General features: G+C 37.6%; 1 protein-coding gene, 1 long non-coding RNA gene and 1 other non-coding gene across 3 annotated transcripts; 2 read left to right on the top strand and 1 right to left on the bottom strand.

Moving 5' to 3' along the window:
* Positions 1–1,661: 1,661 nt before the first annotated feature.
* On the bottom strand, positions 1,662–3,265 carry LOC142554602 (uncharacterized). The gene is made up of 2 exons (XM_075665265.1): positions 2,676–3,265; positions 1,662–2,592 (listed from the first exon to the last, which is right to left on the bottom strand). Exons 1-2 carry the CDS (start codon positions 3,263–3,265, stop codon positions 1,662–1,664), a joined length of 1,521 nt encoding a protein of 506 aa, XP_075521380.1.
* An 8,828-nt stretch (positions 3,266–12,093) lies between these two features.
* LOC142554877 (small nucleolar RNA R71) lies at positions 12,094–12,199 on the top strand. The gene has a single exon (XR_012822242.1). It is a non-coding gene; the product is annotated as a small nucleolar RNA R71 (small nucleolar RNA).
* A 4,595-nt stretch (positions 12,200–16,794) lies between these two features.
* LOC142553812 (uncharacterized) lies at positions 16,795–18,452 on the top strand. The gene is made up of 2 exons (XR_012822007.1): positions 16,795–17,043; positions 18,170–18,452. It is a non-coding gene; the product is annotated as an uncharacterized LOC142553812 (long non-coding RNA).
* The last annotated feature ends 4,703 nt before the right edge of the window (positions 18,453–23,155 follow it).

Here is a 23,155-nt window from a genome sequence, read left to right as displayed (position 1 = left end):
CCCAGCGTTCTCCAAAATCTAAAACACAGGTGCGGAGCATATCTTCCAAGGTCTGGATAGTTCTTTCAGATTGTCTGTCTGTCTCAGGGTGTGATGATGTGTTGAAATTCAACTTTGTCCCAACGCATTCCTGAAGCTTCTTCCACAATTTGGATATAAATTTTGGATCTCGGTCTGAAACAATTGTTGAGAGTATCCCATGCAAACAAATGATTTCTTTTTGGTATAGAACAGCTAGTTTTTCCACTCCATATTTACTACTTACTGGAATGAAGTGAGCGGATTTTTTTAAACGGTCCACCACAACCCAGATACTATCAAAGCCTCCTATCATAAGAGGTAACCATAACACAAAATCCATGGTTACATGATCCCATTTCCACTCAGGAATGGGGAGCGGTTGTAAAAGCCTTGATGGTATTTGATGTTCTGCCTTCACCATTTGACATGTAAGGCATTTCCATACGAAATCTGCAACATCTCGTTTCATGCCTTTCCACCAAAAGTTTTGTTTTAAGTCTTGGTACATTTTGGCTCCTCCGAGGATGGTTGGTGAATCGAGATCTATGAGCTTCTTCCAAAACTTCCTCTTTTAATGAGATAGGTACAAAAATCCGTTTACCATAGCAAAATATACCCTAAGGGTTGGTGGTGAAATCAGAATCTTGCCCTCTTTTGGTCTCTTTTAGCTTAATTACATCGTGATCAATATCTTGACTTTGCTTGATTCTGGAGTTGAATTCTGGTTCGACTCTTAGTCCTGCTAGATGACCACATGAAAGTATGTGTAACAAGTTTTTTGACTTGACTTGGTTAGTTCCTCTTCCTCTAAGATGGGCTATACTGGCTCTAATCAAAGCATCTGCCACCACGTTGGCATTCCTTGGATTGTATAGTATAGAGCAATCATAATCTTCTAGGAATTCCATCCACCGACGTTGCCTCATATTTAACTCTTTTTGAGTAAATAAATACTTCAAACTCTCGTGGTCAGTATAAATGTCAAAGGTCGCACCGTATAAATAATGCCGCCATTTTGCTAGGGCAAATACTATTGCACCCAACTCCAAATCATGAGTCGGATAGTTATTCTCATGAATCTTTAACTTCCTTGAAGCATAGGCAACGACCTTCCCATTTTGCATCAATACACAGCCCAATCCTTCTTTGGAAGCATCAGTGTAAACCGTGAATCCTTCTGTTCCTTCTGGTAGGGTTAAGACTGGGGCGCTAGTAAGCATCTTTTTTAGCACCTGAAAGCTTTATTCACACCTTTGGTTCCATTGGAACATATTATCTTTGCGAGTAAGTTGGGTTAGTGGAGCTGAAATTTTTGCAAAGTCTTGGATGAATCTTCGATAGTATCCTGCTAGGCCAAGAAAGCTTCGAACTTCAGTTACATTGCATGGTTGCTTCCACTGCATTATTGCATCTATCTTAGTAGGATCTACTTCAAGACCATTCCCAGAAATTATGTGGCCCAAGAATGTCACCTTATCCAACCAGAACTCACATTTGCTGAGTTTAGCATACAATTGATTTTCCTTTAGTGTTTGGAGAACTGTCCTAAGATGATGTGCATGATCTTCCTTGCTTTTTGAGTAAACAAGGATGTCGTCAATGAAAATGACTACGAATTTATCTAAATAGGGTTGGAAGACTCAATGCATCAAATCCATGAAAGTAGCTGGTGCATTTGTCAATCCGAACGGCATCACTAAAAATTCGTAGTGACCATACCGAGTGTTAAAAGCAGTCTTGGGTATATCCTCTTGCCGTATCCGCAGCTGGTAGTATCCTTGCCTTAGGTCCAACTTTGAATAAACTTTGGATCCTTGAAGTGCATCGAACAGTTCGTCAATACGCGGTAGTGGATACTTGTTCTTTATAGTGACATTATTTAGATCTCGATAATCGATGCATAGTCTTAAGGTGCCATCTTTCTTTTTCACAAATAACATCGGGGCTCCCCAAGGGGATGAGCTGGGTTGTATGTAATTTCTGTCAACAAGCTCTTGTAATTGGATCTTTAATTCTTTTAATTTTGCAGGTGCCATTCGGTATGGGGTCTTGGACTTGGGCATAGCTCCGGGTGATAGCTCGATGGAGAACTCAATCTCTCTTTGCGGAGGTAAGGAATTTATTTCTTCTGGAAAAACCTCGGGAAAGTTTTGAACAACAGAGATTTCAGATACCTTAAGTTGATCATGTGGCTTATTGATTAGATAAGCTAGAAATCCCTTCCCTCCTATTTTAATGATAGCCTGAGCTTCTTTGGCAACTTTTGGCGTTACGGGAAAAGACTCCTCCTTGTGGTTTCCAAATTTCGCGTTTCCCAAATTTGAGAGTTTTACTTTTTTGGAATAACAATCTAATTGCGCTTGGTATCTAAACAACCAGTCCATCCCTAAAATGACATCGTAACCTTGTATAGGGAGCTTAATTAAATCAGCCATATATGTTTCCCCATCAATTTCTAGAGGACAGTCTTTGTAAAGAACTTCACTAAGTAACTTATCTCTCATTGGTGAACTAACTTCCAGGATATATGGTAGATTTACAGATGGTGTCTCTAGATGGTGAACAAAAGTGCTAGAAAAAAAGGAGTGTGTCGCTCCAGGATCAAATAAAACTTTTCCAGTTTTTGAAAGCAGAATATTTGTACCTTCAACTACAGCAGTGGGATCGATATCGTCTTCATTTCCTGTGAGTGCAAAAATTCTGGCTGGAATCTTCCGTTTTTGAGCAGTTGGAGTTGGTAAAGGCCGAGATTTTTGTGGACATTCTTGAATACGGTGTTGATCACTTCCACAAACCAAGCATTTCCCATTCCTTCTCCAGCATTTGTCTTCATTGTGATTAGATAACCCACAGTATCCGCATCTTTGCTTGTTAGTTCCTTCTCGAAAATTTTGTTTTGATGGTCCTTCTTTCTTGCCATGCCGAATCTCGTTTCCATATCTCCTCTTCTTTTTGTTATTTTAGGGAAATTGGGGTTACGGGATCTTTTTTCTTCTTCTTCTCTCTTAAGGAGTGTTTTGATTTCTGATTCCACTCGTAGAGCCTGGTTGACTGTGATATTATAACTGGTTACTTCAGAGGATAGCGTTGACCAGCGGATCTCTAGTTTTAACCCTTCTACGAACTTTCTCGTCTTCCTTGGTTCGTCTTCCATGAATTGAGGGGCATAGTGGATTAAGCGGTGAAACTCAGCCTCGTACTGAGCTACTGTCATAGATCCTTGAACCAGGTCCATAAACTCCATTTCTCGAGCGTTTCGTACAACTTGGGTGATATATTTTCCTTCGAATTCTTTTGTGAAGTTCTCCCATGTTCTGGCGGTATTGTTTCGGTTCCACTGATGATCTGTGACTCTCCACCAATTGTATGCAGCATCCTCGAATTGGTAGGTAGATAGATTTATTTTTTGTTCATCAGAGAAGTTATGAACGGAAAATATCTTTTTGATCTTGGTCAGCCAAGACTCAGCTTGGGTTGCATCTGGGGTCCCTTGGAACCTTTGAGGATTGAATCGAAGGAAACGTTCAAAGGTCCGATCGCCCGTATCCTGGTTCCTTGGTGGATTCTAGCAATACTGAAAGAATTGTTGCATCAGTTCAAGTATATGGCGAGGATTAGGTTCTTCTTGTGGTATGCGCTCCTCTCTACGCTAATGATTTTGCTCTTCTTGGCTCCTTGCTTGGTTGCTTCCAATCGAAGATGCCATGAAGTTGCTATAGCGGGAATTTTCTTTCATAAATAAGAATTTGTGCAATAACTGTTTAAGCTAATCAATAACACATACCATGATATAATTATCATATCACAAAACCAGTCATCATTTATAGAGAAAAATCGATAACTACTAGAGAATTTACCATCCAGTCAGAAAAGTTATCACATCAAATAATTTATTAGAGCTACTAATACGAGATATCACTACTTGATAAAAAAAAAAAAACAAAAGGTGATAATTTTTTTTCATGAAAACAATACAACTAATAATCAAAGTCTAGAACAACTCCTCAGTGGTAACGGTTGACTCGGTGACGGATGCAACCTCATCATCTGATATCTTGATGATAACATCATCAGCAATATCTCCAAGCAAAGGTAAAGGGTCCTCTCCCCAAAATTGTCCTAGCTGCACTATCAATGGCGGATCATCTGGAAACTCCTCTGGGTCAGACTCGTACTCAGGGTCTGTCATCCACCCATCCTCCTTTAAAGCTGGTGATAATGGGAGTAACTCGGGCTCCTGAAGTGGAAGAACTGGTGGATCATAAAGAGGAACAACTGGTGGGTCAACAAATGGAATGACTGGTGGATCAACTGGTGGGACGACGGGTGGATCAACAGCTAGGTGCTCGGTAGGAATGTTGCTAGGTCCTGCTCCATCTCGAAGGCTGGTAATACTTTCTAACACTGGCTCTAACCCATAAATAGCATAGTCGAACATAGTACGAACCTGAGTAAGAATATAATCAAAATGAATCTCAGAGTAATACTCTGCTCTCTGCAGAGCTCTCACCTCTCGATCAACAAACACGTGTAACTCAGACAGATTAAAGATCATCCTATCTCTCTCATACACCGCTCGACCTATGCCACCCCTATAGGGTGGAATCTGTCTCATCAGTGCATCATCCAAGGGAGTGGGATAATACTCCGGAATCCCCATGGCATCAATGTGCCATCTATAAATAGCTAACTGGTTCCTCATGTCTTGATTCTCTCGAGTTAAACGATAAATCTCCTCTTCAAAAAGGACTCAATCAGTCGCCCTAGCGGCCCTCACTCTATCGCGATCCTCAGCAATCTGAAGAGTAAAATGGTCAGGATAATACGATAAACCTCGATCTCCAGGTGTGAAAGTCAAGGTCGGGGAATCTGTACGGACATAAATAGTGTCTAGACGACCTCCTTGGCTACTGGTAGAGCCGGACATCCTGTGATAAATTAATAAATTTATGGAAACAATAATTAGTGATTAGCATATATTAAAAGAATTAAAATAATTTTTTTTATATCATTTCTAGGTAACCTATCCTAGCCTGATGCGGCTCTGATACCACCTCTGTGACACCCTGTCTTGAAACTAGACCTCAAGGAATGCCACATTCCCTAATAATACCTCATAAGAGAATTCTGTCTCTTTAGAAGTATCACATGCAGTAATAAGAACTATTAAAGAACTTTATTAACGGAAGCGAAACGTACAAGTACTAGTAATTATGATAAAGTTTTATATGTCCAAACTAACATAGACAGTAGGAGTGACAATGACGTAAACATTTCAGACAAACTGACTCATAGACTAAATGACTTATTATGCCTTCCAGCAATTTTCCAGACAACAACTGGCGGATCATACATTGACATTTCTTTCTTTATCCAAATCCTGGTTACCTGGCTCTATAAATTACAATAGATAAAGAAAAATAGAGAAGTTAAGTCTTTAAGGACTTAGTGAGAATTCAATAAAGATAAATATGATACTCAAATTTGAAAGAATGATACAATAGACAAAAGGATCAACATCCGGTTATATGAGTACACCAAAATAATGGTAAGTAAAGAATAACGAGCCAAGTGAACTAATATACCCGGACCAAAGTCACGTTGTTCAATGGACTCAATCTCCAGACCAAAGTCTGTTGTCCAGGTCTCTGTTTTGGTCAATCACCTTATCATTCAGTCATTCATTCATTTATTTGATGATTAACCAAAACTTCATTCAGTGGAAGCTTGATAAGAATCACATCTAGTATGATGATATTACAATGAGAATGTTACATTGAAGCATTCACTCATTTCGGAAAGGTAGTACCGGCATGAATAAGGAGTGAGTAAGATAGAAAAGGACATTCAGGATGGGGCATATTTCATATGCATCAACGTGATTCAAAGATACAAAATTTATGCACAGGCATAAGAAATCAATAATCCGTAGTGAATATCGTTAAAGAATATAATATATCATATAATAATTTCCAAGCCAAATGCCAAAGGCTATATAAGAAGAACGATAAAGAATTTCCTCACCTTGAGATTTGCTATAGATGAGAGTGAGAGTTCCAAGTTCAAGTCAATCCTATTGACCAATGTGATTATCATTAGTATAGTAAACATTTTTTTGATATAGATTATCCCTAAATTTTTACCAAAATAAAAAATATAACTTTATAAAATTTATTTATTGACTAAAAGTTCATAAAAAATTTATTTTATTTATTTAATATTTCTTTGTAAAAATTAATTTCTAATAGTCAAAACTATCTTTAAAATTTACAATAATTAATATTTGACTCCAAAAATTACAATATTTCCTGTAACAACTCTTATAATAATATTAAATGAAAAAAATTCAACATAGGTAATATTTGAAATTATTTTATCATTAATCGATATATATAACATTTAATATATAACTCACAAAAATCATAATAAATAACTTGTGAGTCAAAAAAATTATAAAACTTTATAGCTACTCGAATTCATGTTAAAACTAAACAAAACAAAGTTTAAAGAAGAGAAACTAAATCAGAAATACTAGGCGTGAGGAAAATCGCAAAGACGACGCCCGAAAATATTCAAATCTTCAACTTCAGGCGCAAAGTGCTCTCCAAGGCTTGTGGCGGCTCTCAATCAAGTCTGAATGATGATCTAATTTCGTGCCTCTCTTTTCTTTTTCAGCCCCCACTACCTTCCAAATTGAAGAAAAGATAAAATAGGAATGTTTCCATGTTGAGTCGCGATGGGGCGGTCAAGTTTCACCGCCCTAGCGCGCGGTCTTCTGCCCTGCTGTGTGCTTCGCAACCTCTCGCGCTGGGGCGGTCAAGTTTCACCGCCCTAGCGCGAGATCTTCTGTTATTTTTTTCTTCAGTCTCACGCGCTGGGGCGATCAAGTTTCACCGCCCTAGCGCCGACACCTTCTGCTTGGCACTCGTTTTGTTGCTGTACTCGCGCTGGGGCGGTCAAGTTTCACCGCCCTAGCGCGACACCTTCTGCCAAAAATTCTCTTTTTTTCTCATTTTTGCACGAATCTCCTGCAATTTTCACACCGAGGCACATGATTAATAATAAAACATAATATAAACTAAAATGTGACAAAATGCATGCACTTTAAAGATAAATACAACACAACGAAACAAAACATGACATGAAAAACAAGTAAAATCCACCTATATCAACCCCCCAATACTAACCTTTTTCTCGCCCTCGAGCAAAACAGGTGAGAAGACAGAATGGAACATGACATAAATTAGCTCGACAGTGAATTCATAGTTATCAACTAGCCTCAGCGAAACTCAACATATCCACTTGTCAATCAACATAAAAGCACAATTCTTCGCACTTCCCTTGGTCTAGACATCGTTTCAAATAAAGCCTGAACGTGTGTGTGTGTGTTGTTAGTTCTAGCATCACAACTGATAGAGGAATCCATTCTCAACCATTGTCAGAGATTTAAATCAGCCTGTTAGTATAAATATCACCCTCCTTTATTCCTTTGCACTCAGTATCCATCAGCAATTTTTTTTTTCAAAATAAGAATACAGTAATGAAAGGACTATATTAGAACTTTTCATTTCAGATTCAACTCCATGTGTTTTGCATTTTTAGCTAGGAATAAGATTTCATTCCTTTATTCGGCTCCTCAACACCTTACATCTCCAACTTTAGCCAGGAATAGGATTTCATTCCTTTATTCGGCTCCTCCACACCTTACATCTCCATCTTTTTCTTTTTCTTCCTTTTTTTTTTCGATGCTGACAGATACCTCGATTCAAGAGAATATCGTCAACTTCAATTACACCTTCAAACATCTTCCTTCCCCACTTTAGTTTTTAAATTTTCACCATCTTATCATGTACGCTTCTAGTTCTAACATTTGTGCAAAGAGAGTTCAATGTTTTAAATAAAAATGTATGTCTTTACCATAGTATGTGCTAAAGGTGTGCGAATACACGACAGAAAGGGCATGTCTCATCACTTCCTAATCATCCTTGGCTAACAATGTACTACTCCAAACTACTGTCGGCTGACACACGAACATATGCAAAACAACTAAGACTACATGCCAACGAACAATACGACCAAAGCACCAACACGACAAAGACGACACAACACCCATCCTCCCCCAATACTAAAGTCGAGCATTGTCCCCAATGCAATAGACGATAGAACGGAGACAGATGGGGCACAACAAAATGGACACAATATACCTTAAGCATGTAATAGTAAAAGAAATAAATAAAATGAATGGAAAGAAATGCAGTAAATAAAAGAAGGGATAGAAGTGACTCTCCTCTCACTGATCCTCCTCCTCGTCATCGGGTGGTGCAACTCCATGCTCCCCATCTTCGGCCTGAGGATAAGCATACTGGAAGGGGAAAGGGGGTGGGTATGCCGGTGGTGGCGGGTAAGCTACGGTGTCAAGGCCCATGTGCAATGCCATCCCACGTACCAGAGACTCCATCGATGTCATCGATGTCATGTGTGCGCTATGGACAGTGTTATACTGATCTTGATGGACGGCAAAGGCACACAACTCGTCCACTCTATCAATAATGGACCGGGGGCGGGGCTGTGGGGGCAGTGGTGGGTGGTTGGCGGCCGCCTCCTCCTCAGGTACCTCTGGGAAGTCAATAGCACGCTTTCCTCTCTTTGTCTTCACCCACGAGGTTTCAATGGGTCCTCATCGGTTGTAGCCATTCGTCTTCCACATTAACGACTACCCCGGCTCGCACACACAGCTCTGTAATAATAGTAGGAAAGAATAGGGCGATGCTCGAGCTGTGTATGGACTGCTGGATCTGCAAAAAGATCACCCGGCCCACATTAATGGGAATCCTCTCTACTAATGCGTACACCATGATGGCGCGGTCCTTCTGAACGTCACTGGTATGTGACACTGGCATCAATCGTTTTGATAGGAATGCATACCACATTGCGGGTTTGAACAACAATATTTTTCCAGAAAGCAACTCGGAGTCTTCCACCTAGCCCCCGGGTAACATATAGATTGCAAAATGACTTCGAAATTCGGATTGGCGATTAGCGCCTCTAAATCAGACTCATCAACTACAGGGGTAGCTAATAATGCATTTAACGTGGTTGAGTCGAAAGAAACTAGCTTACCCCGTACCATAGCCGCTCCATCAGTTCTCTCGGCGGACGTTGGCATAGAATTCTCGCACAAACGGAACCACCGTGGCCTTAGGTGGCGCACAAAAAGATTCCCATCCCCGGTTCGCAATAGCACGCATCAAACCTAATGACCCCGAAGATAATTCAAACCCCCGCTCTGGAATGGGGCGCCTATGAACTTTGGCATGTTCATATCTCTGTCGGGCTTCCTCGGTGATAAATTTATCTCGAATACCAGATGATAATGAGGAAGAGGCGTGTGTTATCTTGGATTTCTTTGGGGCCATGAATGAATGTGTGTGTGTGGAGGGTTGCCAAGTTAATCCGCGTGGTTGTCCCGAATGTGAGTGAAGAATGGAGTCACCAACTGATTGAGTGCTCTGGGAGTGTAAGAACCCGAGAATCTGCAATTCAAGGAGAAATTTGAAGGTGAGGGGCGATTTCTTTAGAGTGTTCAGTGTGGGAGGTGAAATTGGGGCGTGCAGAATGAAAAGGGAAAGGGGAGGTCGCGTTTAAATAACGTGGCGCGCTGGGGCGGTCAAGTTTTGCCGCCCTAGCGCGAAGCGTACGGGTGAAAATCAAAAGGGTTGGCGCTGGGGCGGCAAAGTTTGGCCGCCCTAGCGCGCGACCCTCTGTCCCCAACGTGCCATGGGAGTTCGCTGGGGCGGTCAAGTTTGACCGCCCTAGCGCTATAGCCTCTGTTTGTTTTTTAAATTTTTTTTATATAAAATAACATAATAAGAGCACAAACTAAAAATTGAAATAAACTCAAGAAAAGGGAACGAGAGGTAGTTCTCAATTTATAGTCGAGAGCTGGACTTTCGGTCAGTTTCAGTTCGGATTGTCTTGGAACCGGGTGATTCCAAGTTGCGGCTCCACTGCACCACCCAAATAATGCTTCAGTCGTTGAGCATGGACTGTGAACGGCTCATTTTTCCCATCTCACAAAGTTAATACTCCCGAGGGGAATACTTTGGTGATCTTGTAAGGGCTCGTCCATCTTGACTTGCGCTTTGCCAGGAAATAAGCGCAACTTGGAGTTGTGCATGAGCACCGCTTTGCCTTCTTTAAATTCTCTCGGCGTGATGCACTTGTCAGGTGCTAGCTTTGTACGCTCTAAGTACACGTACTTCAGGTGTGGAGGCCGTTGTTTTAGCTCATGTGTTGGCGGTTCCTCAATGCCTGACTTCTGAGTGGTCCAATCTCTTCGATCCCCCATGTCCTCCAATTTCACCCCTTCTGGCTTCCATTGATGGTTGGCATTACAGTCCGCCACTCTTGTAGATTTTTCTTCATCAAGTTCATCTTCCTTCAATCCCATTGTGAGCTTGGCTTCCAATGGGTCCTTCATAGCATTCTGCACAAATTGACACACAAGTGAATCCGATGAATCAACCATAAAACAATCATTAGTGTGCAGTGGGTGCTTAAGAGCGTTAAAAACATTAAAAGTGATTTCTTCCTTCCCCCACTCTCAATCTCAACTTCCCTTCTTGCACTTCAATCACGGCCTTGCCAGTTGCAAGGAACGGTCTCCCTAAAATCGAAGGCATCTCCCTATCCTCTTCCATGTCAAGCACCACAAAATCTGTAGGAAATGTAAACTTTCCCACTTTCACCAACACATCTTCTTTGACTCCTCGTGGAAGTTTCACAGATCCGTCAGCTATTTGCAAGGACGTCTGTGTCGGTTTAGGCTCGCCCAATCCAAGTTTCCTGAATACAGATAAAGGCATAAGATTAATGCTCGCACCAAGATCACATAAAGCTTTAGAAAAAATAACATCACCAATCATGCAAGGGATAGAAAAACTCCCTGGATCCTTTAGCTTTGGTAGGATCTGATTTTGTACCAATGAAGAGCAACTCTCAGTCAATTTTATCGTCATGTGATCCTCCAATTTCCTCTTATTAGCTAAGCTATCTTTTAAAAATTTAGCATAACTAGGCATTTGCATCAAAGCATCAGCGAAAGGAATATTGATATGCAATTTTTTAAATACCTCAAGAAACTTACCGAATTGTGCATCTAGTTTTGCTTTTTTCAATGCTGAAGGGAAAGGTGGAGGAATAACAATTTTTGATTGTGCAGTGGGTGCTGGTGCAGTGTTAGAAGACTTACCTTTAGATGTCTCAGTCTGTTCATCCAATTTTTGAGTTTTCTCTTGACTCTAAAACTTTCCCACTCTTCAACTCGATGGCCTTCACTTGCTCTTTTGGATTTGTCTCTGTGTTACTTGGCAAGGTGCCCGGCTATCTACTTGCTATCATCTTGGCCAACTTCCCAATTTGATTCTCGAGCCCTTTTATCGATGCATCCTGATTCTGTAGTCTAGTCTCGGTGGATGAGATGAACTTAGACATCATCTGCTCCAAATTGGACTTCTCTTCTCTAGGAGGATCAGATCTGTACATAGGTTGTTTCCCATATGGTTGTCCTCCTTGCGGTCGATTCTGACTGTTTTGACCACCCCATGAGAAGTTGGGATGTTGCCTCCATCCAGGGTTATATGTGTTTGAATATGGATCAATCCTTGGACGGTTGTGGACTCCCACTTGATTCACCGGTGCCTCATTTTGCACATAAAATGGATTGTCATCTTGACAGTCCTTCACATAGTGTTCCCCTCCACACTTTTCACAGAATATCTCTTGAAGACGCATAGCCGTGCCACCCACATTCAAGCTGTCTCGTTTCCTGTTCAAAACATCAAGTTGTGCAGTAATAGCAGAAAGGTCAGTTACCTGGTGAACTCCTGCACTTCTCCGCTGGTTGTTCCTGTCAGATTGAGGATGATAACTGCTAGCAACCATCTCCTCCAACAACTCATATCCTTCTTTCGCAGTTTTTCTCAATAAGTTTCCACAAGCAGCAGCATCTATCATAGTACGGTTAGGAGTAAGCAAACCATAATAAAATGTTGAACGACTAACCCAAGTGGTAATTCGTGATATGGGCATCTTCGTAGTAGATCCTTGAAGCGTTCCCATGCCTCATATAAAGACTCCTGATCGAGTTGAGCAAATGTTGTAATGTCTGCCCGCAACTTCATGGTCTTTGATGGAGGAAAGTATTTAATGAGAAATGTTTTCGCTATGTCTTCCCATGTAGTGATCGAACCTACAAGCAAACAATTTAACCATGCTTTAGCTTTATCACGTAAAGAGAAAGGAAACAAACGCAACCTAACAGCATCATCAGAAACTCCATTGAATTTAAAAGTATCGCAAATTTCAAGAAAATCCGCGATGTGCGTGTTTGGGTCATCTACTGCAGTTCCTCCAAATTGGACTGTGTTCTGAATCATCTGGATTATAGCTGGCTTGATTTCAAAGTGATTTGCCCGCACGATAGGCCTCACAATGCTAGGGCGTGCACCCTCCAAAGAAGGTTGGGCATACTCTAGCATCGGTATGCGGCGTGGCATCTCAACTCGTCTATCTTCACGCTGTTCCTCCTCACGTTCTTGCTCGTGTCTCTCCATTAGTTCTTTAAGTCTCTGTTGTTGTCTTCGCCTGCGGAAAGTTCTTTCAATTTCAGGATCAAACTCAAGCTCCACGTCAAGTGACTTTGGCATGCACTAGACAAGATATCTGGAATAAAATATGGAGTGTAGCTCAAGAGAAATAAAATAATGCTAAAGAAAATAACTAAAAATAAAATTGTAGATTAACAGTCCCCGGCAACGGCGCCAAAAACTTGATCGAGCAAAACTTGCACTATGGAATCCTCAATAAAAGATATGATTTTGTATGCTCAAAATTAATCGCAAGTGCACGATGTCAAGTTATAGTATAGTGTACGTGAGTACGAGTAGCGTTCCACTGAAGACTGTATTTAACAATTGTTATTTCAGTTATTGAACATTTAGCAATGAAAATTGATTGGTTGATTATTACTACTGTACCTAATTAAACATGCAAATAAAATGATTCAATAAGTAAATAATGAGAATTAACATCTAAAACGGTTGAGTAAAATTCAATGAGATGTGGATTTGTTGGAATTTCGGTTCACCTACTCCTCGTCAATTAATTAATTCGTTCGATAATGATCATATTCTTCCGACAGGATTTCCTATTCAATTAAACACACTCTCTCGAGCTATGTCAAACTAATTCTACTCAATGAAGTAATTAAATGTCTTTAATTATTTATCAAGAGTGAATCGCATTTCGATCTATGAAATCCCCTAGTTTTCGACCCTTAGGACTATGACTATCGTCGCGTATCCAATTTCATATATCTATGCAAATTGTAGATCCACGGATTATACTACTCGTTCCTATCACAAGTTATTCTCTCGAACTCACTCGCAATATAAAAACGTTGTTAGAGTTAGCTACGCTTTAACAACACGATAAAACAATAGTATAATCAAGAACAAATCAGAAATCGAGATGTAAATTAATTATATCAAAGTTTGGGGTAGGATCCCCTTAAATCCCAACAAATAATAAAAGTTTAGCTACTCGAATTCATGTTAAAACTAAACAAAACAAAGTTTAAAGAAGAGAAACTAAATCAGAAATACTAGGCGTGACGAAAATCGCAAAGACGACGCCCGAAAATCTTCAAATCTTCAACTTCAGGCGCAAAGTGCTCTCCAAGTTTCACCGCCCTAGCGCGCTGTCTTCTGCCCTGCTGTGTGCTTTGCAACCTCTCGCGCTGGGGCGGTCAAGTTTCACCGCCCTAGCGCGAGGTCTTCTGTTATTTTTTTCTTCAGTCTCACGCGCTGGGGCGATCAAGTTTCACCGCCCTAGCGCCGACACCTTCTGCTTGGCACTCGTTTTGTTGCTGCACTCGCGCTAGGGCGGTCAAGTTTCACCGCCCTAGCGCGACACCTTCTGCCAAAAATTCTCTTTTTTTCTCATTTTTGCACGAATCTCCTGCAATTTTCACACCGAGGCACATGATTAATAATAAAACATAATATAAACTAAAATGTGACAAAATGCATGCACTTTAAAGATAAATGCAACACAAAGAAACAAAACATGACATGAAAAACAAGTAAAATCCACCTATATCAGCTATGAACATTTATACAAAGGTTTATATGATCATATAGATAATATATCATATCCGAAAATCATAGTATTTTCCCTTTAAAAATTCACAGCAAATGCAATACTCATCCAAAATTTACAAAACTTGTACAATAGCCTGGAATCATACAGAGCATGCTTCGAATTTTTTTTTTTCATTTTTCGCCGGTCTGCCGGCGCGTGGCCGGCTTCCAGCCACCACGCGCGGCCACTCTTTTTCCAGCAAACGTAAAATACGATTTCCTACAACTCTTATGTTATAGGTTTTCTACAATTCCCAGTCGAAACGTGCCAGAAAAGAAAAAACTAGTAAAACTCACACCCCGACTTCGGATGCCGAAAAACACTATTTCCGAGGCCGATTCCGGGAAACCAAAGACATGAATGAGAATTATGACATACAATGAACAACTTTTGTGTTTAAACTAAGGTGAAATACGGTCATAAAAGGTACGGAAATTGGGAGTGAAAACAGTACCTGAAAAGTAAGTTTTCCGGCACTATTCTCTTTCCGGACAGTAGCAATTTATGAATTTTAACGAAAAATCGGATGATGATTTTTCGACACCTCCTTTTGTGGTATATTTCTTGGTAAGTTGAGAATGTTGTGGAATTTTTATAGAATATTTGGAAGGGTTTTGGGTATATAAAGATATTTTTGGCTCCTTTTCTCTACTTTTTGAGCTATAAATTCTCACCACTCCACCTTATACTAGATCCACTCCTTAAACTCAAAAATTCAGGCTGAGAACTCTTGAAATTCTTGAGGTGAAGGGTGCATTTTATAGGCAATGATCAAGCCTTATCTCCAATCTATGATGAACAAATCTTGATCACCGGTTGGGCAATAAGAGAGGTGGTGTGTTGGTTAAACAACTATGATGATGGTATGTAGGTATGTATGCATGTATGAATGTGTATACATAATATATTAGTTATTTCATTTTATTTTATTTATAAAAATTATTAGTAATATATAATAATTAAATATATACCTAATTATGGGGTATTACAGTTGGTGTACTGTTTTCTCGCATTCAATATACAATATAAATTTTAAAATTTTGTTTTAATGTTCAAAATGTTCATGGAAGTCGTATGATTTAAACCATTCATAAAATAATTAGATTATTTACATGTATGTTTTAAACACATGATATCAAACTATTCAGGATTTTAAGCAAAAATAGTCCATGTATTTCCCTAGGAACTTTATTCAATCTCCTAATAAAGTCCAGGATCAGTTAGTTCCTCGTATTGAACATACTAGAGATCTAAACGAAGTTTGTGTTGAGATTAAATCGTCGAAATTTCAGAAATCCGACGGCAGCAACGGTGGCGAGGTGGAAGAGTGGTGGCCGAAATTTTTTTCTCCAAAATATGGGATGACCGAAATTTCTTGTGAGGGATGAGATGAGATAAAATTTTGGTAGTGTGAAAATGTTATATTATTTCATATAACCATTGATAAAATATTATAAGTTTTAAATCCTGATTCAATCAGGAATCCAACTTGAATCAGAATACTGTAATTCTTTTATTTAAAATCTCTCAGGTATATATTTTCTGTTCTTGAAAATAAAATGCATAATATTATTATCAAATTTTGATAATAAAATATTTATATATATTTGCACCTAGTAGTCACTAGTAGAAAAATCGGATTTTACTTCGGCAGACGTTACTTCGGCAATAATAAATTATGAAGTAATACATTACCAATAACTTCAGCAATAACACAAGCGAAGTAAAATAATATATTTTACTTCGGATGTTTAAAAACACGGATTTCACTGTATTTTTTTATTATATTTTACTTCGACATATCAATGTTGATGAAGTAAAAAATAAGGAAAATAAGTTCACACCGAAGTAAAAAAATGAACCGATAAGTTTAATTTAAAATATGTCCACACACTAATCACTATCTATTCCTCTCCATTCGCCGTCTATGGTTTTTGCTCCTCCCTGTTTACTCAAATGGCGGATGATGTGCACTATTCGTCAGCCGGTGGAGAATCGAAAACTTATCAAATGGCGGATGATGTGCCCCCCATATCTGTTCCCACGCGAATCCCTCTGCACGCGAAGAAGAGATGGGTGAGTCGACGCTGCTTCCGGATCTCGCCACTGAAATCATCATCCCCTCTGCGCGGTCGTGGGAATCGTCTTCGCCCTCTTCCAATGGCTGCTGGTTTCGAAGGTGAAGCTTTCAGCTGATAAATCTAGCTCCGGCGACGGCAAGAATGGGTTCAGCGAATCTCTCATAGAGGAGGAAGAAGGCTCCAATGAGCATGATATTGTTCGGAAATGCGCCGAAATCCAATCAGCTATATCTAAAGGTATAGTTGTTTTTATATATTCTGTGCATCGGTTATGTTTGTTGATATTCCTGAGCCAAGGGATTTTTTTTACGAAGGGGAGTTGAGCATTCGGTCTGAATAATATTATGGCCGAGGATATGGGTTTTGCTTGGTTTTGAGGATGGCTTGGCAGATTTTGCTTTTGGACCTTTTGGTTATGGCTGCTTCTCACCTTATTTTTTTCGATTGGTTAAAGTATGTATTAATATGTATGTGGCTCTTTACAGTCTCAAAATATTTCTTTGTATACTTATTATATTCCTCGTGCTATTCAATATTATATTCTAATTGTACGCTATTGCACGAAAAGTTTGCATTTTTTATAATTCTAGCTGGGAAATCTGGATTATAACTCAGATCTTTTTATGTTAAACGGCGTTTGCGTATGCCTTTAGCAACCTCGATTCCTGGTTGAAATCTCTAGTCTTACATGAGTGCACTACTCAAAATGACTGGAATTGCATTTGGCCCTGCATATCAGGTACTTTTCTCATGAGACTTGAAACTTATCATTTTCTGATTTAATCTCATAGAAATTGTGTTGAGACATTGAGCACACGATATATAGTAATTTTTAAGATTTAGGAGGGAAAAGAGACTATACTTAAGATACAGTGTTGTGAAAATGCAGAGTTTAGCATAAGTATCTCGATTTTTGCTTTCACTGCAGTGTAAAAGTTATCGAATGATATATCATTCAAATTTTCCAGAGCTTACTGTGAAGAGTTATACCAAATAATATGATATGCCATTGTTTTTCATTGTGTGGATTTGGTGGTATAGTGTACTTGGACCTTGCAATATCAATAATTGCTATTTAAGTAACTGAGGATGAAATTTGTTTCTAATCCAAATATACTTTGTAATGATTGTCTGAGTAGGAAAATTATCTCGATGACTGATTCCACCGGTCAATATTCACGGTCTTAAAAAAAACTTAAATATAAACCTCTCCCCGATCTACAATTGCTTCTTTGCTGCTTTTGACCAGCTTGGATGTGTTTTTTAAGGTTTAAGAAGAACATCGAATAAACATATTGAACATACATTCGACCATTATAATACCACTAGGCTATTTAGTATTTGGATTGTTTTTGCATAAACATGGTCATAAACTACAGTTACAATCATAGCTCTGGACTCTTGTAAAATACCTGGCAGAAAAAAGTTTGCTGTTTGATGCCTTCGCGTATGTTATTATGAAAATGTTTTAGTGGATACAGAAAACTCGTTTGCCTAAAATTAGGTTCAGGCGAGGCACACTGATGAAAACTTTGGGTCATACTCATCATCCCCAGTCTATAGGGGATGCTTTTTTCTAGTTATGATGCGAACTGTCAAGATACTCTTAAACACGTCAGCTTGAATCTTAGAAATATTTACAAACAGTCTAAACATTTGGAAAATGTGTCTACAAATTACAATGTTAACTATGTCTATACAGCATTCTGATAAAATCTTGTGCAAAAATGATCCTTGGGTGGAGATCAGATTTTGCTGTTTTATTGTTGAGATAATTGCTTGAAATGAATTGTTGTCATTGTGATATATTTTATATTAGTGATAAAAAAAAGAGAATCTAATGTATTTTCTTTTTCAAATTTCAGTTTGCAGGATGCATCAAGAACCAATATTACACCCAATCTCAATATGACGAGGTCAGAAGTGAATGGAGTGAATTTGTTTACTCCTATGTAGGTGCTTAAATGGATGGTGTATGTTGGGATAAATATTTTGTTTGTCATTGTGGATTTTTGGATATACTTTTGGTTTTGTTGATACATTTTTGTGTTATTTGTGGATTGATGAATATGTAATTGTGGATTCGTGGATATTCATCATTTTTAGATGGATAATTTATGAATTTAATTATATTAGTGTATTAAGTCATATATTGCGAAGTCTTTCTTTAACAATTACTTCATCAAAATAAAAAATAATGAACTGTAACAGGTAAATTACTTCGTTGTTATTTGCAAATTGTGAAGTAACATAATATAAAACACTTCAACAAATAGGATAAATGCTGAAGTTATAAATTATATTTACTTCAACAAATAGGATAAATTGTGAAGTTGTTTGTGACTATTACTTCACCAAAATACATAACTACGAAGTCTTTCAGATGAATTACTTCGTCACTCAATGTAAATTGTGAAGTAAAATATTATAAACTACTTCGCTAAATAATAATTAAGACGGAGTTATATATAATATATTACTTCATTACTTATAATAATCGATGAAGTAAAACACACTTCTTACTTCGGCACCGGTCCAATTCTGGACCGGTTTTCCTTCGAAAACCGGCCAAAGACTTCAGTATTTTCAATCATACAACTTCGGTTATTATGCGAAGTAAAAGGTACATCTATTACTTCACGTCCATATACTTTGGCACTTAACTACCTTATTACTTCATTGAATACGCGAAGTAAAAATCGATTTTTCTACTAGTGAGTCACCAGTACTAATATTATTATTTAATAAGTAAATTCAAAATTTACAAAATAAATAATTGTGAACTTATTATAATCTTCATCAATGATTAGACAATATCAATGTATCAACATAAAATTTTGAAAGACAATTTTCCACTGATCTATTTTTTGCAGCTGTCAGTTTTGTGAGCTCCTTCATTAAAACATGTAGTTCAACTTTCCTACTTAAATAACTCTTAAGCAAACTTTCACATCTTCCATTACATCGAATCAACTTATAAGCTCTTTTATAAGCGATAATGTTTGATCTCCATAAATTACATCCACCAAATTCAACTCTTTGATCTTGACTATCTCAACGGGAACACAAAATCCAATACTTGAGTGACCCTCAATAGTTCAGATATACAACTAGCCGTGGGTTTACAACATCATGTGCTTTAGAACAAAATTTATTCTTATTCGGGTTTACCCTAATTAGCCTCATTTTTCATCAACCTCTTGATCAAGAATGTGAGAACTCAAGTCCGATTGCATTCATCCAGTTATGGTAAGAATGTCTAATAACATCGCCCCATGATCGCCTAGGTATATCTGATAGTGCTTGCAAGAACATTAAGTTATAGTTAGAATACAGTACGATCTTTTCAACTCATATATCTCGATCGAATCGACAACCATTGTTATGTCAAGATTTTCAAATGAATTCGATATTGATGTGATATATCTTTGAGTAATAATAATGACATGATACGTGCAACTGAGGAACCAACTTTCCAAAATGCACATGTCTTACTCTGGTCAAAGATTCATTGCACTATTAATTCATCAGATTACATATGATATCTTCATCCATAGGCGAGCTGTGAATCACCGACTACAATGGATTTTATCCTACGTATTTCGAAACTACACCCAACATCATCACTTGATTTCCCTCAACAGAGTCAGTAAATAGATCAAAGTGTATGCTAGTACGTAGAGCCTCTACGTTGTCCCGGGTCAAAGAACTGTATACAACCATAACCGCAGACTATTCTACTCGATAAGTGATAACTACTTGAAAATTCTGAATGAGGGTTGTTCAGTACATGGTCAAATTATCACTCATCTATATGAATGAACATCTCCATGCCATTACAAATGAAATATTATGTTTACATCACAAATGTTAGTCTTAAGTTCAAGCAATCTCCCAGATTATGTAGAACTTCCTCAGTATATGTTTGGATCGCTGATGAGATATCGGTTCCTTTGCTCTCACAACAACATCGATGTTGTCGCAATAGACTAGGACTTGATCAATTTCTTAAGGAATGACACCCAAATCTTGAACGAAATTCCTCATCTAAACAGTCTCTTTCGATGCAGCTAATGCAACTATGTATTCGGAGTCAGTATTGTCTCCCAAATCCATATGTTGATTTCAAATCATCCACATCTGGAAACTGGAGTAAGTATAGCCTTCAAATTCTATTCTCCACTCTCATAAAATATGAACAAATTCTTATTTTTTCTTCAGCACTTAAGAATATACTTCACGACCTTCCAATGCAATGTATCAAGATACGACTGATAAATGTTTGAAACATTAAGTGTAAATGCAATATCAAGTCGAGTAGATATCATACCGTATATAATACTATCAATGGCATATGCATATGAAATGCAAGTCACAGTTTCTATCTCTTCATCAGTCATAAGGCTCATAGACTTAGATAGATTAACACCATGAGACACATTAGAAGATATCCTCTCTCGAACTCCTCCATAGAGAATCTTCTCAGTGTGGTATCTATATAAGTAGATGGAGTGAGCCATAGCATTCTCTTGGATCTATCCCTATAGATGTGTATTCCTAATGTATATGATGTTTCACCCATATCTTTCATGGAAAATTTATTACCTAACCATATTTTAGTTTACTATAACATCCCTACATCATTCCCAAATAATACGATGTCCTCAGCATAAATTACTAGGAAGGTCATTGCACTCCAACTAACCTTCTTGTATGTACATGGTTCCTCGGGATTTTTAACGAAATCAAAATCTGTAATAATGTTGCCAAATATGATGTTCCAACTCCTTGATTCTTGTTGAGTCTATAGATGGATATCTAAAGTTTGCATACTTTATGCTCACTTCTTATTGGTGTGAATTTTTCAGGTTGAGATATATAAATCTCTTCCTTAATGTCACCATTAAGGAACGATGTCTTCACATCCATCTACAACGGCAATGAATAATCTAATGGACTTGAACATTGTGACTAGAGAAAATGTTTTCTCATAGTCAATACTTTACATTGAGTATATATTTTTGCTACCAATATTACTTTGAAGGTCATTTCCTTCCATCCACCCTAAGTTTTCTTTTGTAAATCCATTTGCTTCCTATGAAAAAAATTCCCTTAGGTGGATCTACTAAGGATCATAATTGGTTCGAATACATGGATTCCATCTCCAACTGCATGGATTCAAGTCATTTAGATGAACCAGTATCAAAAAATTATTCTTTGAACGAGAACTGTCTGAGCAACATTCAAAATAATTTTTTTTGTTCCTGAAAATGTTTTTTGTGGGCTGCGATTTCCAAAAAAATTCATATGCGGTTATAAATAATTAACTCAACACTATTTAACAATAAAATCATGTGATAAAGAAAAAATGTCTCTGATATCACTGTTGGAGTACTATTTTCTCGTACACAAGGGGCAGCGTAAGTTTAAAATTTTTGTTTAGACTTACGAAACGTTCTTCGGGCGTCGTATGATTTAAAACATTTATAAGGTGTTTAGATCTGTTTATCTCTATGTATTTAACGCTGGACATCAAATCAGTACAAGATTAACATAGTTAATCATTCTTGTAAATCCCTACAAATGGATCTCTCATATATGATCGCTCAATCAAGTTCACGATCGAAAAAATAATTCATAGCTTAGATCACACTAGATATCTAAACGAACTTTGCATCAAGATTGGATAGCTAGAATTTCAGAAATCTAGTGGTGTTGCGGTGGAAGGGGTGGTGGATGAAAATTTCTTGTTAAATTATAGGGGTGACCAAATTTTTCCTTATGATGGAGAGAGATGACTGCCAAAATTTGTGTGTAAAACTTGTCTTATTTCTTATAAACATTAATCAAATACTAATAAGCTTTGATTTCTGATAAAATTAGGAGTTCAACTTCGAACAGGACAATTTGTTTTCATTATTTAAAATTTTTTATGTATATATTTTCTATTCTTTGAAAATATCATGCATAATTAAATCATTATCAACTTGATAATTTTTATATCTTCTACAATATTTCATGTGAATTTTGCACTTAGTAGTCATCTTTAATAATATTATTATTTAATTAGTTAACTCTAAATTTATTCAATAAATAATTGTGAACTCATTATAACCTGGTCGACGATCAGACATCGTCGATGTGTCGAGGGTACAAATCTCGTTCATATAATGAAAAATGAAAATTTCGTAGATCAAAATTTCCACATATCTATTTTGGCAGCTGACAGTTTTGTGAACTCCTTTACTGAAATAGGCACTTCCACTATCATAACTTAATTAACAATTAAGCTAACTTCATAATTCCAATAATGGAATCCAGTTATTGGTTTGTGTCGTTGAGCCACCAAACTTAAATTCCTACTTTCAAATGTAACGATTATAATTGTGAGTAGGGTTGAATTCATAGGAAACGATATATTTATTTTTTTCAAGAATAAAAATGGGGGGAGGGGGAGGGGGAGGGGGTTGGTTTGTAAAAACTAAATAGATTAATAAGATTAAAATTAGTATGCTATGAGAAATAATAAATTTAAAACTAGAAATTAATCAATCAAGGTAAATAGAATTAAATGAAAAATACAATATGATCAAAGTCTGATTCAAGGGGGTTCCAATATTCAACTGTATCACTGTTAATTGGTTAACATTTTATTTACTCATGCATTTCCAAGCAATTAACCTTAGAATTATAGAGATATATAGCTGCTAAAATCCTTGTTTTTACCTATAATTGACTAAACCTACCATCCAATCAAAACTTATCAATAACTAATTTGGCATGATAACTATCCTTATTAATATAAAATAACATTTTCGCTTTGTGAAAACAGTTAATCCTAAAATCTAACA

The sequence above is a fragment of the Primulina tabacum genome, chromosome 8 (assembly GCF_025594145.1).
Source record: "Primulina tabacum isolate GXHZ01 chromosome 8, ASM2559414v2, whole genome shotgun sequence".
Classification (NCBI taxonomy): domain Eukaryota; kingdom Viridiplantae; phylum Streptophyta; class Magnoliopsida; order Lamiales; family Gesneriaceae; genus Primulina; species Primulina tabacum.
This window is presented reverse-complemented; position numbering and strand designations above follow the sequence as displayed.